The sequence below is a fragment of the Rhinatrema bivittatum genome, chromosome 8, assembly GCF_901001135.1.
Source record: "Rhinatrema bivittatum chromosome 8, aRhiBiv1.1, whole genome shotgun sequence".
NCBI lineage: Eukaryota > Metazoa > Chordata > Amphibia > Gymnophiona > Rhinatrematidae > Rhinatrema > Rhinatrema bivittatum.
In genome coordinates this window covers 272,251,824-272,274,977 of record NC_042622.1, presented here as the reverse complement: position 1 = coordinate 272,274,977, position 23,154 = coordinate 272,251,824, and the positions used below count along the sequence as shown (strand labels likewise).

The window sequence follows — 23,154 nt, the reverse complement described above, 5'->3', positions numbered from 1 at the left end:
GTCTAGAACCTACCCATGGAGTATTTGTAGTGTTTATCAATTCATGAATTAATATAAGTGTCTTATATTTAATTCTAGCCCTAACCAGAAGCCAGTATAGATCAGCAAGTACCTGAGTGATATTGTACCACCTGGCTGGCTCGCCATTGTAATAGGGTGTTTGTACCCTATTACAATATGGTCATATCTTTTTGTGCCTGAGAGCAGTCTGGCTGTAGAATTCTGTAGTAGTTGGAGAGAGGGTAAGGTTTATTTAGATTTATATTCCGCTTTTCACACTTTTTTCAGCGCTTCAAAGTGGATCATATTCAGCTACTGTAGGTACGGTTGTAAGGTTGAAGAGTGATTCCTAATAATAATGAATTACAGTAATCTGTCCCCGAAAAAATGAGATTGTAAAACGTTTCTGAAATCTTCCATGTACAGGAGAGATTTAGTTTATTTATATTTTACTTATAGTTCTATTTTATTTCTTTATTTAAAGTCTTTTCTATACCGTCGTTAAGCGGGTGCCATCACAACGGTTCACAATGGGGCACAAAAACTATGTGTTAAATCCAGTATCTGGAATTCTAAACTCTTAAACAGGTGCCGTTAATTTACTGTAACATAGTTTCATAAAAAATATAATTTGGTGAGTGTTATAAGTCATGTCCAGTTTCCTCTTACTCGGTTATGAGATATCGTACTACTTTATTTTGGATCTTTGTTGTTTAAAAAGAAAGAATAGTTTAGGATAAAGTAATGAGAGGCACACACTTAAAGAAACAAGGTGTGTGAGCTAGGCTGACTGCAACCAAAAATTTCCCTGTTTTTCTGCTCTCAGTTCTCTTTGTGGTATGCTTGCTTAAATAGCCATGTTTTTAAACTTTATTTGAAGGTTTTGATGTTACTTTGTAGTCTGATTTCTAATGGCATATTGTTCCATATTGTGGGTCCTGCTAGAGATAGGGCCCTATCCCTTACCTGGGTTAGTCTGGCTGTCTTTACTGAGGGAATAGTTAGCAGTGCTTTGTTTGCTGATCTCAGATTTCTGTGGGGGGTATGTACACGTAGGGCTGTGTTCAGCTACTCCGCTTTTTCGTCGTGTATTAATTTATGTATGGTGCATAAACGAAAGTGCAATGCACAGCAAAACCAAACAACTTGAGCAGCTCACCTTGGCTTCAGATATCTCACAAATCACAAAAGATAATGCAAAGCAAAACAATCAGTTGAAGGCAGCTCACCTTGACTTAAGGCAAGTCCGAAACTTAAACATAGCAGTTCTTAACAATGTTGGTCTCAAACCATAAATGTAGCAGGTCTTCTTATATGGTGGGACTCTTTTTCCTGGGAATTGCCTAACCCTTCTAGATCTTCATAAGAAACCTACGGGCCGATACAGTAAGGAGCGGTAGGAAGAGCTGCGTTAGTGCCGGGCGCACCAGCGTTTGCCGCACACACAGTCCAGCTCACCTACCGCTCGATACTGTATTTAAATAGCTTGCAAATGCAAGCCGTGTCCGAGAAGGGTTAGGCCCGCGCAACCCATTTTACTGTATAGGCGCTTTATACAGCGCCTATACAGTATCCTGGGTGCGCTGGTACCTGTCATTTCAAATGTAATTTCAAATGACATTTCAAATGACAGGTACCAGGAAGTGGATGGTCCTCTCTCCCTCCCTTCCGAAGCAAGGCACAGGGCAAAAGTTAAAACAAAAGTGAATAAAGAGTAATAAAAGTAAACTTGCTGGCGGGAGCCGGCAGGCGCGCATTCATCGAGGGAGGCGGGAGCCGACGGGCGCGCATTCATCTAGGGAGGCAGGCGCGCGTTCATCGAGCTGGAGGGAGCCGGCGGCAAAAGCAGCCTCCAACAGCCCCCGCCGGCGGCGAATGAAAGCACGCCTGTATACGCCTATGCAACGTCACTCCTTGAGCGCCCAAATTGCACAGGCGTATACAGGCGTGCATTCATTCGCCGCCGGTGGGGGCTGTTGGAGGCTGCTTTCGCCGCCGGCTCCCGCCTCCCTCGATGAATGCGCTCCCGCCTCCCTCAATGAACGCGCTCCCGCCATTAAGTTTACTTTTATTACTCTTTATTCACTTTTGTTTTAACTTTTGCCCTGCGCCTTGCCTCCTTTTTCGCTTTTGTTGCTTCGGGAGGAGGGTAGAGAGGACTGGGCTGCCCCTTTTTCACTCATCGGCCAGGGCAGGTGAGCGAGGGCTGGGGGAAAGTTTGCTGCCTACCCTTACCCCTGCCTCTAACGCAGGGGTAAGGGTAGGCGGTAAGTTAGCAGGTTAAACGCGCGGCTAAACTGCAGGTTAAAAAGGCGATAGTTGGGGCATGCGTTACTGAATGGGGGGGGGGGAATAGCTAATCCGATCATTTACATCTCATATACATGCCGCGGGCGGAAAGGGTTACTTGTTGATTTAAAGAGGCGGTAAGAATGGGTTAAAGGGGATAGTGGATCGTGGGTTGAGCTAACGCGGCCAAATTGTGAGTAAAAGGCGGGTTAGAAACAGGGTAACCGCGGCCGCAAATTACTGTATTGACCTGATAGAAATGACGGCAGAAAAAAACCAATCGGCCCTTCTAGTCTACCCAGCAAGCTCCCACACTTATTTTCCCTTACTTATCTGTTTCATCAACCACCAAGTTCAAGGCCCTTGTTGGTAACTGTTTGATTCAAAACTCAGGTCATATAGTCTGGTGAAGGGCTCCTCCCTTCACTCAGGATTCCCTGTGGGTCTCAATCTTAAGGAAGACTGGGTGAGACAGCTGTTCCTGGTCCTTTAAGGTAGTCTGAGGGAGATTTCTGTACATTCCCTCACACTGCTCAGCAGAAGCCATCTTGCTGGGCTGAAGATTGCCACCGAAGCTGGAATAAAGACAGGGTGATGAATCTGTGATCTATCAGTCTTCTATCATTTTGGCCAGAATATAAAGAAATAGTCTTATATTCAAAGTCATCTTATAGTCAGAACAATACAGTAATTTCTCTGAGCCTTAATTTACCCATTTCTAATTGAGCATTAATAATAATTTTCTTTAATCCTATAGAGTATATATCAGGACCCTCTTAAAAGACCAGGACCAGGCATTTAGCCTGCTCCACCTTAAGGCACACCCCAGAAGGGCATTTCCCATTAATGGTCATAAAAAACAAACATCAGGATCTTAACTTGCCAGCAAATTGGAATCCAGTGCAATCTAAACATGGGAGTCATATGGTTTCTAATAGTGGCATCAGTAACCAATCTCTTGGCAGCATTTTGAATAGTCTGCAAAGCTCTTAGGATAGAATAAGGCAAACCAATGTATACAGCATTGCAATCATCTAAGATACAATTCCCCATTGCATATACAGTACTGTCTTAAAATCAACTTCAACTATAAAAGGTTTTAATTAGCAGAGCAATTGGAGCTTAAAAATGGAATTTAACTATAATATGTATCTGAGGGTGACACAATAAAGATGTATCAAGGAAGAAACCTAAATCATGAACCTGTGAGGAGATAGGAATCATGGTACCCTTAAACCAACAACTCAGATGGAATACTGCAGAATGAATCCTTGCTAGGAGATCCAAGAAGGTATGCTAGAGTGAGGGTGTGCGGCATCTCTCTCCTCACTTACCTCGTAAATTTTGCCCATGCCTTATTTTGGGCGAAAACAGAGGGCCCATGAGAAGCTGAATTTGGAAGCCTCATCGGCGGGCATGATTCGAGGGCTGATTGGACGCCCATATTTGCAGACATCCGGCTTCCTCCATGACTCACTGACATTGTTATCCTCGGCTGAGAGAACTGCCCCCGAAAACCCGGCGGTGAGTCGGACAGCTAACCTGAACTTGCTGGAGATACTTCTGGGTGATGTCAGGGAGGGGGCCCCACGAGGAGCAGAGGAAGCTCCGATCAGCACGGTGCTGCCAGAAATCTCTGGGTTGGAAGGTGGAGACCCCCGCAAAGGAGAAATATGGGCTCTGGAAGAGCTGGTATCCTGGCAAAGTGGAAGGAACGTTGCAAGAATTGGAACCGGTACTGACTCCAATGGTAAGACCAGATATTTTTTTCTCTGGAAAAGATATGGATGGCAATAGAAATGCTCAATAAGAATGTGACTATACAAATTCGTCCTATTGTGAAAAAAGTGGGACAAATAGAGATACAATTACAAAAACTGAAGGAGAATCAAATAGAAAGCAAACGGGAAGTGAATATATTAAAAAACAGATATTGGGGAGATGAAAAAGCAGAGTCAAGGAATGGTTACGGACAATTTATACTTTCTAAGGAAACTGGAAAATCTGGACAATCAACAGAGAAGTAAAAATTTGAGATTAATTAATTTCCCCAAGAAGACTACAGTTTTCCCGACAGAGATGTGGACTAAGTTTGCATTAGAAGTCTTGAAAATTCCTCAGGTTACTCTAACCCCATTGTCGAAGATTTTTTTATCTTCCTACAAGAAAAATGTTGCCGCTTGAAGGTAAAGAGATGCAGCAATTGTCACCATTAAATTTGTCAGATATATTAGAATCTTCCATTGAGGAAAAGGCCCAGCCAGCAACATTGATAATTTATTTTCTATTAGACTCTGATAGAGACTGGGTTCTAAGAGTGTATCAACGTGAGTTATTTTTGGGAATGAAGGTACAAATCTATCCAGATTTGGCTAAAGAGATGCAATTAAGGAGGAAGCAGTTCCTTGGGTTAAGATCAAGTGTGGTACAATTGGGAGCGTTATTCTTCGTGAAATTTCTTCAAAAAGGGGATAGACTTATACATACATAAAGATATTCCTTTATCACAGGATTTATGATGGGGAGCTATCATATATTGCCCTTTGTTCTAGTTCTTTACCAAATGCCTTGTCATTATGGCAATGCATCTACACAAGCTGGGGGTGCATGTTTATTCCTACTTGGACAATTGGCTGGTCAAGAGCATATCACAGACAGGTGTCACCACAGATTTGATGTGCAAGACCATCTGGGTGCTGGAGTTACTAGATATATCAGCATGGGACATATTGAGGATGTTGAGCCATAAGGCATCTACCATACATGTTACTCCCTAGGCACGTCTCAAATGAGAAGAATCAAATGGATTCTCAGATCTGTGGCTAAAAACTATTCAGTATCCTAGAGGCAGCATCCATGACACACAGTTATTCAAGGATTCGATGACCTGGTGGTGGGACAATTCCAATCTGACCAGAAGTATACCCTTCAAAATTTCTCTGATTCAGATTTTCCTTACCATGAATGCATCCAACATGGGATGGAGAACTCATGTAGAGGGGCCATCTCTCAAGGATGGTCCTCAGTGCCACGTATCCACCAGGTATGAAGAATGTCATGGCAGACAGATTGAGCCAAATCATGGAACTATACAAGTGATCATTGTACTGGGGTTTATCAAGACAGATTTTCTGCCAGTGGGGAAATTCGGTGACATATCTGTTTGTTTGCATGCCTTCAGACAGGAAGGCTGAGTTATTCTGTTCCATAAAATGGGCATAGGGCAAACTATCCTCAGATGCCTTTGCCCTGAATTGGGGAAGAGTGCTTCTGAATGCGTATCCTCTGATACCGCTAGCCTCGAAGAGACTGTTGAAGCTGAGAGAAGACTTGGGGACTATGATCCTCGTAGCTTCGTTTTGGCCAGGACAGATTTGGTTTCTACTAAAGAGAGATGTCCATCAGGGATTTAGTCAGGCTGGGGACTTCCCCAGTGTTGCAACCGTCCCTTTCCGACGGCTTCACTACACTTACCTCTCTTTGTTTGCTCCTCCTCATGCTGTGGTTGGACGCCTGGCTACCGTGGCGTCTGCCTGCCATCCTCTCCAGCGTCCCCGGACCGGCTTGTGTGCTGCCTCCCGCCATGCTCCGCTTGTACCATACGGCACGCGCGCCGCACAGCCCTTCTTCTTATTTTCTACTTGGCGCGAACCTCCAGGGTGTCCCCCCATGATGACGTCATGCTGCCCGGATATTTAAAGCCTACATTGTTTGCTAGCCTTTGAGTTAGCAAGGGTTATCCTACGGGAATCCTACGGATTCCCGTAGGATTCCCGTAGGATTCCTACGGATTCCCGTAGGATTCCTACGGATTCCCGTAGGATTCCCGTAGGATTCCTACGGATTCCCGTAGGATACCCAACTACTCTGCAGATTAGTTGGGTACGCTCTCCGTACCCAACTACTCTGCCTATCCAATCTCTATTGGACTCACTAATGCTAACGGGGTACCCGCTCTTTGGAGACCTCCCTTGCTTTCCAAGTCGCTATCAGGAAACCGGTACTCACTCCTCGAGGGCCCATGTTCCCTGACTCGCTGCCTACTCCTACCTTCTCTTCTGCCTGGAAGGATTCGCTAATCTTCAACATCAGTGAGTACTACCATCTTCACCTCAGAGTTGCTCCCTGGAATCAGGCACTCGCTGCCTCCATTCCAGCCCCAGTGCCATCTCTGTGGAACCGCTGCGTGAGTACATCATTTGCAAGCCTCCAGCTCTCAGGGTTCAGATACTCGCTCCTCGAGGGTCTGCTCTCCCTACCCTGGGGATCTCCATACTGGGGTCTTGTATATTCTCCACTGTACTCATTCTCTCAGTTCTTTCCACTACAGCACTGCTACCGGAGGAGTCTCTGTTCCAGCGCCTGAGAGATATCAGCCCTGCTGGGCAATTCCAGCTGCTCACTACTGCCACCTCTGGTGGCTTCCTTACACAGTCTAATAAAAGATCAAACGCTGTGTTTGTGTGTCCTGAGCTAAGCCTGACCTGTGGCCTCTCACGGGACTTCCCCCCGTGGGTGTGGTCAGCTGCCACAGTGTCCAAGGGTCCACCCAAACCTCACAGTTTACAACACCCAGACCTCATTACTCAGGATTGAGGAAGGTAGTGCTATCCCAACATCAAATCCCTGGCCCTCTCTGCCTGCATGTTGAGAGGTTGACTTTGCAACCTCTCAATCTGACAGTGTGTCTCTAGTTCTGCTAGTTTCAAGAAATGATACCACTAGAAAGTCCTATGGATTTATAGAAACATAGAAATGACGGCAGAAGAAGACCAAACGGCCCATCCAGTCTGCCCAGCAAGCTTCACACATTTTTTTCTCATACTTATCTGTTTCTCTTAGCTCTTTGGTTCTATTTCCCTTCCACCCCCACCATTAATGTAGAGAGCAGTGATGGAGCTGCATCCAAGTGAAATATCAAGCTTGATTAGTTAGGGGTAGTAGGGGAAGTAACCGCCGCAATAAGCAAGCTACACCCATGCTTATTTGTTTTACCCAGACTATGTTATTCAGCCCTTATTGGTTGTTTTTCTTCTCCCCTGCTGTTGAAGCAGGGAGCTATGCTGGATATGCGTGTAGTATCAGTTTTTCTTCTCCCCTGCCGTTGAAGCAGAGAGCTATGCTGGATATGCGTGAAGTATCAGTTTTTCTTCTCCCCTGCCGTTGAAGCAGAGAGCTATGCTGGAAATGCATTGAAAGTGAAGTATCAGGCTTATTTGGTTTGGGGTAGTAACCACCGTAACAAGCCAGCTACTCCCCGCTTTGTGAGTGCGAATCCTTTTTTCTTCTCCCCTGCCGTTGAAGCAGAGAGCTATGCTGGATATGCGTGAAGTATCAGTTTTTCTTCTCCCCTGCCGTTGAAGCAGAGAGCTATGCTGGATATGCGTGAAGTATCAGTTTTTCTTCTCCCCTGCCGTTGAAGCAGAGAGCTATGCTGGATATGCGTGAAGTATCAGTTTTTCTTCTCCCCTGCCGTTGAAGCAGAGAGCTATGCTGGATATGCGTGAAGTATCAGTTTTTCTTCTCCCCTGCCGTTGAAGCAGAGAGCTATGCTGGATATGCATTGAAAGTGAAGTATCAGGCTTATTTGGTTTGGGGTAGTAACCGCGTAATAAGCCAGCTACTCCCCGCTTTGTGAGTGCAAATCCTTTTTTCCACATTTCCTCTTGCTGTTGTAGCTTAGAGCGATGTTGGAGTCACAGTAACCATGTGTATGTTTATTGAATAAGGGTATTATCTCCAGGCAATAGCCATCATTCTGGTGAGCCACCCACTCTTTATTGACGGCCTCTTGATTTTATGGATCCACAGTGTTTATCCCACGCCCCTTTGAAGTCCTTCACAGTTCTGGTCTTCACCACTTCCTTCGGAAGGGCATTCCAGGCATCCACCACCCTCTCCGTGAAGAAATACTTCCTGACATTGGTTCTGAATCTTCCTCCCTGGAGCTTCAAATCGTGACCCCTGGTTCTGCTGATTTTTTTCCTACGGAAGAGGTTTGTCATTGTCTTTGGATCATTAAAACCTTTCAAGTATCTGAAAGTCTGTATCATATCACCTCTGCTCCTCCTTTCCTCCAGGGTGTACATATTTAGATTCTTCAATCTCTCCTCATAAGTCATTTGATGAAGACCTTCCACCTTTTTGGTCGCCCTTCTCTGGACCGCCTCCATCTTGTCTCTGTCTCTTCGGAGATACGGTCTCCAGAACTGAACACAATACTCCAGGTGAGGTCTCACCAAGGACCTGTACAAGGGGATAATCACTTCCCTTTTCTTACTCGATATTCCTCTCTCTATGCAGCCTAGCATTCTTCTGGCTTTAGCTATCGCCTTGTCGCATTGTTTCGCCGACTTCAGATCATTAGACACCATCTCACCCCAAGGTCTCTCTCCTGCTCCGTGCACATCAGCCTTTCTCCCCCCATCGAATACAGTTCATTCGGATTTCCACTCCCCATATGCATGACTCTGCACTTCTTGGCATTGAATGTCAGCTGCCATATCTTCGACCACTCTTCCATCTTCCTTAAATCCCGTCTCATTCTCTCCACTCCTTCTGGCGTGTTTGCCCTAGGTCCTTTCTCCTGATCCACAAAAGAACAGCTTGAATGCGTTCTAATTCTCTCTGACAGGCCGATACAGTAAAGCGTGGCCGTGGTTGCACTGTTTCTAACCCGCTTTCTACCCACAGGGGTAGATTTTATAAATGTACGCGCGGGCGTACTTTTGTTCGTGCACCAGGCGCAAACAAAAGTACGCTGGATTTTATAAGATACGTGCGTATCTTATAAAATCTGGGGTCGGCGCGCGCAAGGGGGTGCACATTTGTGCAACCTGCGCTCGCCGAGCCCAGCACGCGCTGCCTGTTCCCTCTGTCTCCCCTCACCTTCCCCTCCCTTCCCCTACCTAACCCACCCCCCCCCCCGGCCCTATCTAAACCCCCCCTACCTTTGTTGGCAGATTTACGCCTGCGGACTGCTGGCGCGCCATCACCTGACCCGGGGGCTGGTCCGGAGGCCTCGACCACGCCCCCGAGCCCGAGCCACGTCACTCGCGGCCCGCCCCCGAAACGCCGCGTCACTCGCGGCATGCCCCCGACACGCCCCTCCATGCAAGCCCCGGGACTTACGAGCGCCGCCGAACCTATGCAAAATAGGCTCGGCGCGCACAGGGGGGGTTTGGGGTAGGTTTTCGGGGGGTACGCGCGTACCCCTTTGAAAATCTATCCCACAATTTGGCCGCGTAAGTCTAACCCGCGATTCACTATCCTTTTTTACCAATCTTTACCGCTTCTTTAAATCGACGCGTATCCCTTTCCGCCCGCGGCATGTAAATGATATGTAAACGATCGGATTAGCTATTCCCTCCCATACAGTAACGTGCGGCCCGATTATCGCCTTTTTAACCAACTGTTTTGCCGTGTCTTTAACCCGCTAATTTACTGCCTACCCTGACCCTGGCATTAGAGGGATGTGACAGCAATAGGCAGGCTCCGGTCAAATAAGTGGGTGGGTTGGAGCAAGCGAGTAACATGGTGTGGCCTGGTTCTCCTACGCTCGGGCATCGGGGATTGCCAGTCCTCTCTTCCCCCTCCCGAAGCAAGGCGCAGGGCGAAAATCGACTCGATATTTTATTAAAGCAAATAGAAATTGTAAAAAAAGTAAACTTACTGCATGCTTCCAGCAGCCCCAGTCCTCTCTCCCCAACTCCCGAAGCGCCCACCGCGGCTGCCCTGCCTCCTAGGGGCAGCCGGCGGCGAAAGCGTCTTCCAGCAGCCCCGCCGGCGAAGGTGCATGAACGCACGTCCAATTTGGGTGCTCAAGCAGCGAAGGCGCATGAGCTCACGCAGTGACCTGAGCGCCCGGATGACAGGTACCAGCGCACCCAGGATGCTGTATAGAGCTCTATACAGTAAAATGGATTGCGCTTCATGGACGCTTCATGGAAGCGCTGTGGACGCGGCTTGCATTTGCATGCCATTTAAATACTGTATCGAGCGGTATGTGATCCGAACTGTGCGCACGGCAAACGAGCGGGCGCCCGGCACTGCTGCATTTTTTCTTACGCGCCTTTACTGTATCGACCTGTGAGTCTGGTCTTAAAACCAACTCAGTAAGGGTTCACCTTAGTGTTTAGTACAATTGACATTCATCACCAGCAGGTAGAAGATAAACCTGTCTCTGTCGTCTTTAGTTGTTTGATTTATACAGAATCTGCTTCAATTGAAGCCTCCCATCAGGCCTTCTGCCATGTCTTGGGACCTCCAATTGGTATTCACCCAGCTAATGAAAGCTCCCTTTGAACCACTGCGCTCCTGCAACCTTAGATACCTGACCCGGTTTTTGGTGGTGGTCAATTCAGCATGCAGGGTTATTGAGATCCATGGTCAGATAACTTATCCACCTTATACCAGATTTCATCATGATAGGGTGGTTCTATGTGGCCATCCTAAGTCTTGCCTAAGGTGTGTTGAAATTCCATCTTAAACAGTCATCTTTCCAACATTCTCAGGCCACAAGATGAACAAGCACTGAACAGTTTTGACTGCAAAAGAGCCTTGGCCTTCTACTTGGCATGGACTGAAGCCCATGGAAAGTCCACCCTGCTTTTTGTTTCTTTTGATACTTTGTTATTGATACTAAGTTATTGTGCTAATTATAAAGGGCCAGATTTTAAAGGCCCTGCGCGTGTAAATCCGGCTGGATTTACGCGCGCAGGGCACTCGCGCGCCTATTTTGCATAGGCCGCCGGCGCGTGCACAGCCCCAGGACGCGCGTAAGTCCCGGGGCTTCGTAAAAGGGGCGGGGAGGGGCCGGGGGCGTGGCGCTGGCACGGGGCGTGGTCGAGGTCTCCGGACCAGCCCTCGGGTCGGGTGATGGCGCGCCAGCAGCCCGCTGGTGCGCGCAGATTTACGCCTGCTTTCAGCAGGCGTAAATCTGCCAACAAAGGTAGGGGGGTGGTTAGGTAGGGGAAGGTACAGGGGGGGAGTGGAAAGAAAGTTCCCTCCGAGGCCACTCCAATTTCGGAGTGGCCTTGGAGGGAACAGGCAGTGCGCGCCATGCTCAGCGTGCGCAAGTTGCACAAATGTGCACCCCCTTGCGCGCACCGACCCCGGATTTTATAAGATACGTGCATATCTTATAAAATCCAGCGTACTTTTGTTCGCACCTGGTGCGCAAACAAAAGTACGCGCTCGCGCAAAATTATAAAATCTACCCCAAATTCTAGCCACCTAACTTATTAGCTGGCTAGAATTTTGCCAGATATGTGCCCAAATGCTAAATGCTTTTGAATATGGACTTCCAGGGGTATAAAACAATTGTTACCTAGTAAATTAAGTAGCTATGATCACAAAAGGCATCCCAAAGGACTGATTACAACAAAGTGCCATATAGACATAGAGCAAGTCTTTAAGTATTTTATATATCCGTATCAGATAAAATATTCAAAACTTTACTTTTTTAACCTGCTATAAATGATTTTGGAGTTGGGTTAGTGCCTCCTCTATTATTCTCTTAATTACAGCTGTGTGATTACTGGTAGTTTTGCATTCATGAATGTTTATAGAATCCTTTCAAAATTTCACTTCTTAAGAACTTAAAAAATGTCATTCTGGGTCAGACCATGGTCCATCGCGTCCAGAATCCTGTCTCCAATAGAGGCAAGTCTGAGCCACAAGTACTTGGCAGATCCCAAATATCAGATCTATTTACTGTTACTCATGCCATAATAATAGCTTTCTTTGGTCTACCTGGCTAATAATGTTTTATGGAAGTTTTCTCCAGCAACTTGTCCAAACCTCTTTTTAACTCTGCTGTGTTAGTCACCATGACCACATCCTTTGGCAACCGATTCCACAGCTTAATTGTGCAGTGAGTGAACATTTGTAGATTGAAATGTATCCGTATTCTTCGTATCAGGATCTGTAGAATGTTTGCAATGTTTATGCTTTGTTCATGTGGTGTTTAATGCCCATTCCTGATAGGTTTCTTTATAGAATTCAAAGACAACCAAAAGAGCTGGCCAAAAAATTGTGGGAAAAAATTACTTTAAAAATGTATTTTTGTACTTTGCCCTTTGTAGGGAAGAGTGGAGGAAAAAAGCCTACCAACAAGCTAGGCTTTTCACCTAAGGGTAACACTAAATACCCAGAGCCTAATTTTGAGCATGCTGTGTCTGGGTACAGTTAACCGGACAACTTTGTCCAGTTAACTTAGTTGGATCTTCAGCTTGAGTCCACTTAATTGTCTGGTTAATTTTAGGTTTGCTATTTGGGCGTCCTTAATTATCCAAAAAATTTGGCCTATCAGCACTACCTTTTTTGTGTTGGATAAATGTTGTCTGTTGAACTGGGACCAGAGGGGAAATTTGAGGGGAATTTCAGCTGTCAATATGGATCTCTTATAGAGAAGCACTTCAGTTTAGCTGTCTGTTGGCTGACTAGACTGAAATGCTGCAACTAGAGAAACAACCTTTTTTTAAAACAAAACTTTCTCTTTATTAGCATGTATGTAATTAGCATATTATATAAAGCTAAATGAGAAAACAATATGATATTAAAATCATGACATGTACAGTGTAACACAAGGAAGAAAACAGTCTAGATAAAGAACCATTATGAAAAGGGTGCAAGGAAAAGACATAAAAAAATACCCTTTGAGGTTATCTAGCAGGAAGTATGAAAAAAAGAATTACCAACAGAAGAGAAAAGAAAACTTTAAGCAAAAAAGATTCAGTTGTAACAAAGCAGAATTTTATGTCATGTCATAGGGTGTTTACCACGATGTGAAGATGTCATTTAAGTCTGGAAAATCTGCCTTGGATGTAACCCTGGTATTTGTTACACTAAATCTGTCTCCTTTTATTTGTCAGGTGTAATCCTGTCTCTGAGAGACAGCTAATGGTCTCCTGACCACAAATCTCTCACTCTGCGTTGTATGTCAGATTGCCAGAACAATTATCTTACTAATCAAAGAGTACTTGTTTTTTCTATCTCTAGTCAATGATATAAGTTGAGGCGCTGTGACTTTCCAAAGTGCATACCCTGGAAATGAGGACACAGCTAAATGAATAGAAAGCTAAAGGAGAAGTACGTTGACTGAAGAAATCTTTTTTTTTTTAATTGTAAATCAGTTTCCATTTTTTTTACTTTGCTTTTCCTTGTGCATTCTTCTATTTTAGATTTATTTGAAGTAGGAATAAAATTTAGAGCTTCTAAATCAGTCAGCCAAAACAATTGTAAACTGTGTATACTGAAGCTGCACTTGTAAAGGTTTTTATACTATTTTTAAATAGGAATTTGTGGATGAGAAATTCTTACACCTGGTGTAATTATTAGCCATAAACAGGAAATGCAACTTTAGTAATTGCTAATATTGGGATTTGCTTTATTTTTAACACTTAGATATAGGGCTACACAGAAAATGGATGGCATGGGAGACAGCACATCCAGCATAAGCCAGCATACAACACCTGAGCAATCAGTGGCAGCACAAAGTCAACATCATCAACAGTTTATTGGTAAGACGAGATCTGAAATACCATGAGTGTGATGCATTTTTTTTTTTTTTACTGTAAAAACAAAATTACACATGAATAACTTAGAAAACAAATTCAGGTGATGACCTCATATTTTAACATTAGCACTGTGTGCTGCTTTTCAATTACACATGCACTGCTGTCCAATTGCATGTGAGTTTTATACAGGGGCCTTGAAAATAAAAGGGTGATTGTTGGTTGTCACATGATGATAAAAGCTCAGCCTTTGAGAAGGCTTTGCTTACAAATTTCAACCATCCAGAGAACCCAAGATTGCCTGAACAATCATCATGTGAGAGACAAAAAGTGTTACAATTTTGATGATATCTAAAGTAATGAAAATATGATAATGTATGTTCTTGTTTTACAAAGTTAAAATACATTTATTAGGTATACTTTTGGCCTAATTAAACTGAATCTTGAGGCTGGAGAGATCTAGTCATTTATTTTGATGTTTGAAATAGTACCGGTTGCCCTCAGTTATAAGGTGAGATATGACAGAATGAATGGAGACTGCCAGGTTCTTACTGGAAAGGTGAAGAAGAATCCATCAGCAGTGACTTAATCTAATCTAACATTTTGAAGCCCTTCCTAAAAGTATGATTGTTTGCTGAGTACAACCTAATAGAACAGTGTGGAGCAGGACAGGAAACCATGCCTCCTTGCAGAGCTTGCAGTACTCATTGGCCTGCAAGCCAGTTTTCAAAAGGAAACTTCCAATGGAGTTTCCCTTTGAAAATCCATGGCAATCAGTGCTACAAAGATTTTTATTTTTTTTTACTGCATAATTTGCACACATACAAAGTATGTGGGATACCTCAACTTGCCCAGCCTGCCTCTTGTCCTGCAGAGGGATGGATGGCAATTTTCAAAGGGGATTTCCTGCAGATGACCACTCATTTACCCATGGAAATCCCTTCAGAAATTACTCTTATAAATGAAAAGAATGAATATTTCTGGAAATCTAAATTTCCATGTGGCAGTATTAATGACACAAAGTAACTAAAAGGGAGATGCCCAAAAACATCCGAAAGAAAACAGGAAAGCAAGGTTAATGCTGCAAAATATCTGAATAAAATAATTTTAAAAAAGGACATTTCTCACAGGACAAGCAGGATGGTAGTCCTCGCATATGGGTGACATCACAGAATGGAGCCCAATCACGGAACACTTTTGTCAAAGTTTCTAGAACTTTGACTGGCACCTACTGGGCATGCCCAGCATGGCACTAACCCTGCAGCCAGCAGGGGTCCCTCTTCAGTCTTCTTTTTTCCGCGCAGCAGTAGCCACGTGGTGAAGGAGCTCCGCAGAGATTCCTGACAGGAATTTTCCTCACGGAATTACTAAAAACTTTCTTACCCCCCCAGGGGTCCCTCCTTCAACTTTTTCAAGCCGCGGTACTCCAGTAAGTTGTTTACCCATTTTCGGTCGATTCTCGTCGAGTTTGGCCCTCGCGGCCTACTGGCTGTCAACCGTACCGCAGCTTAAATATTTCAAGGCCATTGCGTCTGGGTCCGTCAGTGCCCGGATTGTAACTGCACCATGTCCATAACAGACCCTCATAAGGTCTGTGTAATGTGTCTCGGATGTGAGCACGATGTCCTGACCTGCACCAAATGTGCCCTAATGACACCAAAAGGTCGCAAGGCCAGAATGGAGAAGATAGAACTTCTCTTCTGTGCTCAAACCCCGACGCCGTGTATTGCATCTACGTCGTCAGAACTGGCACCGTCCACTTTGCTCCCGTATCGGCCACCGGCCGGTGACCGTCCGGCATCGACGACTTCTCGGCCTACAACTCCCTCTACTCCCCCTAAGGACCGATCGTAGAGACAGACATCGACATTGGAAGTCTCGGATCATCGACCTCGCCATCGTCCGAGCCGCTGTCGAAGAAACCCCATCCACAAAAGGTACTGACCTTTTCTGCGACCGGGTCACAGAGGCAACCCTCACCTGGACGGCTTTCGGGAGCCGTGACTCCGCCTTTAACGGTGGTCCCTCCGGCTATGCCTCTGCCTCCTCCCCTTCCGGAGCTGGGGCTGATTGCTCCAGGTCTCCATGAAGAACTGGATCGGATGGTTCAGGAGGCCATCGAAAAAGCGATGCATTGACTACAAATTCCTCCAGCACTGATTCCGGCAGCTTTGGTTCCGCTGCTCTCGAGGATGGAAGCGCTTCATACCGCTTTTCCACCAGTGGATCCCGGGTCACCGATGGCTCTGATGCCTTCCCCGCTTACATTATCATCGGGAGGAGAAACACCGTTCCGCATCCCTCCTTCGGGAGTCTTACTGATGATCCATCCATCGATGCCCTCGATGCCTGCACCGGTGCCTTCGATGCCTTCATCGGTGCCTCCAGTTTTTCCTTCGGTTCCTTCAGAGCCTACACCTGGACGGTCAGTAATTCTGCCCCGTCCTCCTCTGGTTCCTAGAGGGGCAGGTGCTGATCCCGATGATACCTGGACTGATGATTCTTCACCAGACACCGATGACTTGCCTTCCCCACCTTCTCCTACTGAGAGCAGGAAGCGTTCTCCTCCAGAGGACCTTTCCTTCATAAATTTTGTGAAGGAGATGTCTGAATTGGTTCCCTTCCAATTGCAGACCGAACAAGATGACAGGCATCAAATGATGGAGCTATTGCGATTCCTGGATGCTCCCAAGGAAATAACCTCCATCCCTATTCACCAGGTTCTTCTGGATCTCCTCAAGAAGAACTGGGAACACCCTGGCTCTATTGCTCCAGTCAACAGGAAGGCTGACACCACTTATTTGGTACAGTCAGCACCAGGTTTTCAAAAACCTCAGTTGGATCACCTATCTGTGGTTGTAGAATCGGCCCAAAAGAGGGCAAGGAGATCGAAACCCCACTCTTCCTTTCCCCCAGTCAAGGAGCAGAAATTTCTAGATGCCATTGGTCACCCTGTCTTCCAGGGCTCAATGCTCATCTCCCGAATTGCCTCTTATCAGCTCTATATGACCCAATACAACAGGGTCTTATTTAAGCAGATACAAGAATTGACAGACTCCCTGCCTCAACAGTTCCAAGATCAACTTCAGACCCTAGTGAACAAAGGCTTTGAGGCAGGCAAGCATGAGATAAGATCATCTTACGATATCTTTTTTTTTTTTTTCCATTTATAACTTTTATTGGTGAGTATGTAAACAACCTTTATGCATTCCACATTAAACATTGAACTGAGATTATACATGAACTGATGTCGCAAGTACACATTAATATTGATAAACGCCGTTATAAGTATGGATTCCCTTGAACCCCCCCATAGAGGTGTACAACTTATACCAACACAAAAGTTGCTATAAAAGGAAAGAAAATTACAATAACAGAAAATAAAGGCATAGATGTGAGGCACGCCATGCCAGGCCCGATACAGATTCCCCTGAGCTGCCTAATATAGCTGAATTCCCTGAAGATGCATATACTTTTCCATTTATTTATTTATTTATTTATTTATTTAAGTGTTTGTATACCGTCTTTACAAACAGAGTTTAATCAAAACGGTTTACATAACTAAAATACGGTTTACATAACTAAAATAAAAGTCGAGCGAAATTAGCGTACCGGTACTGCTAAGCTAACATTTAACCTGAATTAATTTGCAACCATTGATCATAACGTCCCCATATCTTATGAAAATTATGGATAGTCTTATTCTTATATGCAGTTATCCGCCCTAGACTGTGCATATTCCTGACCGATGCCTGCACCATCTGTAGGGTGGGTACCCTTGTGTCTTTCCAATATTGTGCAATGATGCATCTCGTCGCTGTCACCACATACTTAATAAAATAATTATGAAATTTATAACTGTCTTTGAGTTCATCATTCAGCAATGCTTCTGCCGGAGTGAGCCGAATGTTGGTGTTCAGTATTGTTGTAATCCATGCAGAAACCATACGCCAAAGCTGGTATATTTTGGGGCACGACCACCATAAGTGAAAGAAGGTTCCTTTTCCCTGACATTGTTTCCAGCACAGTCCCGATGAGCTCGGCACAATGTGTTGTATATGAACGGGTGTGATATACCATCTGAAAAACAGTTTTTCTCACAGGACAAGCAGGATGGTTGTCCTCACAAATGGGTGACATCGAGGATGGAGCCCACCACGGAAAACTTCTGTCAAAGTTTAAACAGAACTTTGACTGGCCCCTACTGGGCATGCCCAGCAAGGCACTGACCCTGCAGCCAGCAGGGGTCTCCCTTCAGTCTTCTTTTTTCCGCGCAGCAGTTGCCACGCGGTGAAAGGAGCTCTCTTACCACGTTCCTGACAGGAATTCGGTATTTTTCTATCCGAAGAAAATTTGCCCCTCAGGGGTCTCCCTTCGACAAATTTTTGTCACTTTCGCGGAAACCGGTAAGTTTTTTTCCCTTTTTTAATCGGCGGCCGTCGATTTTGGCCCTTGAGGCCTGTGGGAACTTACTGAGCCCGCGCCTAAATTTGGCCTTAAGCCATGGCGACGGGGTTCCGTCGATGTCCGGATTGTACCCGGACTATGTCCATCACTGACCCCCATAGGGTTTGTGTTTTATGTTTGGGTAGTGAGCATGATGTCCTGACTTGCACCAAATGTGCCTTAATGACACCTAAGGGTCGCAAGGCCAGGATGGAGAAGATGGGGCTCCTCTTCCATGCACCCACCCCAACGCCATCGATAGCATCGACGTCATCGGAACCGGCACCGTCGAAGTTGCACCACCATCGCCAACCCGCCGGTGACCGTCCACCATCGATGACTTCTCGGCCGTCGACTCCTGTCCCCTCCCCGGATGACCGAGGAGATCGGAAGGATAAGCATCGCCATCGACGGCACAAGTCTCGGCCCGTCGAGGATCCGCAACCATCGACCTCTGAACAGGCCGAGCCACCGAAGAAAAAGCCTCGGTCGGACCTGGCACCGTCCACGTCTCGTTCGCAGGCACCGAGGAAACCCTCACCCTCCCGGGGTGCGGGGGCCGTGATCCCACCGGTTACGGTGGTCCCTCCGGCCCTGCCTCAGCCTCCCTCTCCCGTCGAGCCGGGTATGCTTACCCCTGGTCTCCGGGCAGAACTGGACCGGCTGGTCCAGGAGGCCATCGAGAATGCGATGCGAAGATTCCAGCCTCCACCGGCACCGCCTCCGGCACCGATTCCGGCACCGCCTCAGGCACCGACCTCAGCACCGACTCTGCCACCGAGGATGGAACCGACCACCGAGCCTATAGTGGAAGCGTTGGCACCGATACTAAATCGTATGGAGGCACTTATGCGCGCCCTTCCATCGGTGATTTCATTAGCACCGACTACACCATCATCTCCGGAAGGACATTCATCGACAGGAGAAACACCGTTCCGGATTCCTCCGTCCGGTGTCGTTCCATCGGTGCCTTCACATACCTTTCCACCGATTTATCCTTCGGCTCCATCGATTCCAAGATCGGCACCGATTCCATCGGTGGCCCCGAAGCCCTCGATGCCGTTCACTGTTCCGCTTGCAGCACCGGTTCCATCGATGCCTTTGGATCCTCTACCAGGTCCTTCAGGACAGCAAACCTTACATGATCCTTATGATACCTGGGGTGATGATTCATCTTCAGATACAGATTTACCATCCCCACCATCTCCTACAGAGAGTAGAAAACGATCTCCTCCTGAAGATCTCTCCTTTATAAATTTTGTAAAGGAGATGTCAGAAGTTGTGCCTTTTCAGCTGCAATCTGAGACCGATGACAGGCACCAAATGATGGAGCTGCTCCAATTTCTGGATGCCCCCAAGATCATCGCTTCCATCCCCATTCACCAAGTATTTCTGGATCTTTTAAAGAAAAACTGGGAATCACCTTCATCTGTGTCACCAGTCAATAAAAAAGCTGACTCAACCTACCTCGTTCAGTCAGCACCAGGATTTCAGAAGTCTCAACTGGATCATCGCTCTGTTGTAGTTGAGTCTGCGCAAAAGAAAGCCAAGCGTTTAAAGCCACACTCTTCCACTCCCCCTATCAAGGACAACCAATTTCTTGATAGTGTGGGAAGGAAAGTGTATCATGGGGCTATGTTGATATCTCGTATAGCTTCATACCAACTTTATATGACTCAGTACAACAGAGCTATCCTTAAACAAATGCAGGACTACGCTGACACCTTACCGGACCAATACCAGCCACAGCTTCAAGCCCTCCTTCACAAAGGATTTGAAGCTGGGAAGCACGAGATCCGAACGGCCTACGATATCTTCGATGCTTCCACGAAAGTCTCAGCTACTGCCATCTCAGCCAGACGTTGGGCTTGGTTAAAATCATCCAACCTTCGCCCAGAGGTTCAGGATCGTCTAGCCGATTTACCCTGCTTAGGGGATAATCTGTTCGGAGAACAGATTCAACAAATTGTGGCGGAATTGAAGGATCACCACGAGACGTTGAAACAACTTTCGTCTGTTCCATCTGAGGTATCCTCCAAACCACCACCTAAGAAGGACTCCAAAAGTCATTCTTTCGGCCACGTTGTTATTACCCTCCGTCGACTAGGCCTCGTCCGGCTCGATCCTCCACCAGACCTCAGCCACGCCAACCTCGGAAACAAAGACCTGCTGTAGCCCCACCCCCCGGGCCTGCGGCAGGCCTTTGACTTCCCGACTCGGAGCACATGCCATATCCCACTCCCCCACATCCCTGTAGGGGGTCGTCTGTGCCACTTTCTACAGCATTGGATACGGATTACCTCAGACCAGTGGGTGCTGGCGATTATCGCACAGGGTTACCACCTCAATTTCATAACTCTTCCGGCAGACTCCCCGCCGCTTCAAGCGTGGAGTCTATCCAGCCATTTGGCTCAATTACAACAGGAAGTATCTCTTCTTCTGCAATCAAATGCTATAGAACTCGTTCCTCCCTCTCAACGAGGCAAGGGATTCTATTCCAGATACTTCCTAATTCCAAAGAAATCAGGAGGGCTACGTCCAATTTTAGACCTTCGAGCCCTCAACAAGTACCTTCAAAAAGAAAAATTCAAGATGGTAACCCTGGGCACGTTACTCCCTCTGCTGCAGAAAGGGGATTGGCTATGCTCCCTCGACCTCAAGGAAGCTTATACCCATATTGCGATAACACAATCCCATCGCAAATATCTGCGGTTTCTCGTAGGCCGCGACCATTATCAATACCGAGTACTGCCTTTCGGTCTGGCATCTGCTCCACGGGTCTTCACCAAATGCCTCGTAGTTGTAGCAGCATTCCTCAGGAAGGAAGGTGTCCACGTATACCCCTATCTGGACGACTGGCTGATCAGGGCCTCCACCCCTCAGATTGCCCGGTCCTCCCTACAATTGACAATCAACACACTCCTTTCCTTAGGGTTTCTTGTCAATTACGAGAAATCTTGCTTCGTCCCATCTCAAACCTTATCTTTCATTGGGGCAGACTTGGACACCTTACAGGCAAAGGCCTACCTTCCGCTACAACGGGTCCAAACTCTCATGTCCCTAGCTCACCAGCTCCAGTCTCAAGACACTGCCACAGCTCGCCAATTCCTAGTTCTCCTAGGACACATGGCATCCTCGGTTCAAGTCACTCCCATGACCAGACTAGCCATGAGGGTAACACAATGGACTCTACGACAACAATGGATTCAAGCTTTTCAGCCTCTGTCCTCCATAATCACAGTCACACAAGCGCTGCGCCTATCCTTAACTTGGTGGACGACTCAGGTCAACCTCCTTCAGGGCTTACCCTTTCTTCCACCGGATCCGCAAGTTATCCTAACCACCGACGCTTCCCACATCGGTTGGGGGGCCCATGTGGACAATTTTCAAACCCAAGGGTTATGGTCCAACGAGGAAGCCGAACACCAGATCAATTTCCTGGAACTTCGAGCAATCCGCTATGCGCTCCGCACTTTCAAAGATCATCTCTTTCATCAGATAATCTTAATCCAGACGGACAACCAAGTGGCCATGTGGTACATAAACAAGCAGGGAGGCACAGGCTCCTTCCTTCTGTGTCAGGAAGCTGCGCAGATCTGGGCGGAAGCCCTCTCCCACTCTATGTACCTCAGGGCCACTTACCTGCCGGGAGTAGACAATGTATTGGCAGACCGGCTGAGCCGTGTCTTCCGACCGCACGAGTGGTCACTCGATCCTCTGATAGCGACCTCTCTGTTTCACAAGTGGGGTTCTCCCCGCATAGACCTCTTTGCGTCCCCTCAGAACCACAAAGTGGACGATTACTGCTCTCTCATTCGGAGCCAGAACTCTCGGCCGAGGGATGCATTCTCCCTCAAGTGGACAACCGGTCTGCTCTACGCATTCCCCCCACTTCCTCTTGTGTCAAAGACTCTCGTGAAGCTACGCCAGGACGGAGGAACCATGATCCTGATAGCACCTTACTGGCCACGCCAAGTATGGTTTCCAATACTCCAGGATCTCTCCATCCGCAGGCACATTCCTCTGGGAAAGGACCCGCATCTGCTCACTCAAAACGACGGATGCCTCCTCCATCCCAACCTCCAAGCCTTGTCCCTGACGGCATGGATGTTGAAAGGTTAGTCCTTCAGCCTTTCAACCTTTCAGATTCCGTTTCTCGAGTCCTGATAGCTTCACGAAAGCCTTCCACAAGAAAGTCTTACTCATACAAATGGAAAAGGTACACATCATGGTGCACTTCTCAGTCCCTTGATCCCCTTTCCTGTCCAATTTCCAAATTCTTGGACTATTTATGGCATCTCTCTGAATCAGGTCTTAAAACCTCTTCCATTAGGATGCATGTCAGTGCGGTAGCCGCCTTCCATAAAGGTGTACAGGGTGTCCCTATTTCAGTACAACCCCTAGTAACACGTTTTCTTAAAGGCTTGCTCCATCTGAAGCCACCCTTACGGCCTCCGGCCCCATCCTGGGACCTTAATCTGGTTCTTGGTCGTCTAATGAAACCTCCTTTCGAACCTCTGCACTCCTGTGAGTTAAAGTATCTCACATGGAAAGTGTTATTCCTTTTGGCTATCACTTCAGCTCGCAGGGTTAGTGAATTACAGGCCCTAGTTACCTATCCGCCTTACACTAAACTCCTGCAGGACCGGGCGGTACTCCGCACTCACCCTAAATTTTTACCTAAGGTAGTTTCTGAGTTTCATATCAATCAATCCATCATACTACCTATCTTTTTTCCCAGGCCCCACTCCAACTCTGGAGAACAGACCCTGCATACCCTAGACTGTAAACGAGCTCTAGCCTTTTACCTAGACCGTACAGTTTCTCACAGGAAGAGCACTCAATTATTCGTCTCTTTCCATCCTAACAAGTTAGGACAACCTGTGGGTAAGCAGGCTCTTTC

The 23,154-nt window shown here is 46.7% G+C and overlaps 1 protein-coding gene across 5 annotated transcripts in view; it reads left to right on the top strand.

The window, feature by feature from the left end:
- RFX2 (regulatory factor X2) overlaps nt 1–23,154 on the top strand; it is a 705,663-nt gene that overhangs the window by 384,539 nt on the left and 297,970 nt on the right. For all 5 annotated transcript variants that reach the window (XM_029610912.1, XM_029610911.1, XM_029610910.1 and 2 more), the window contains one exon: nt 13,696–13,811. In XM_029610912.1, coding sequence (XP_029466772.1) covers nt 13,696–13,811 — 116 coding nt within the window. The remainder of the gene's footprint in view (nt 1–13,695; nt 13,812–23,154) is intronic.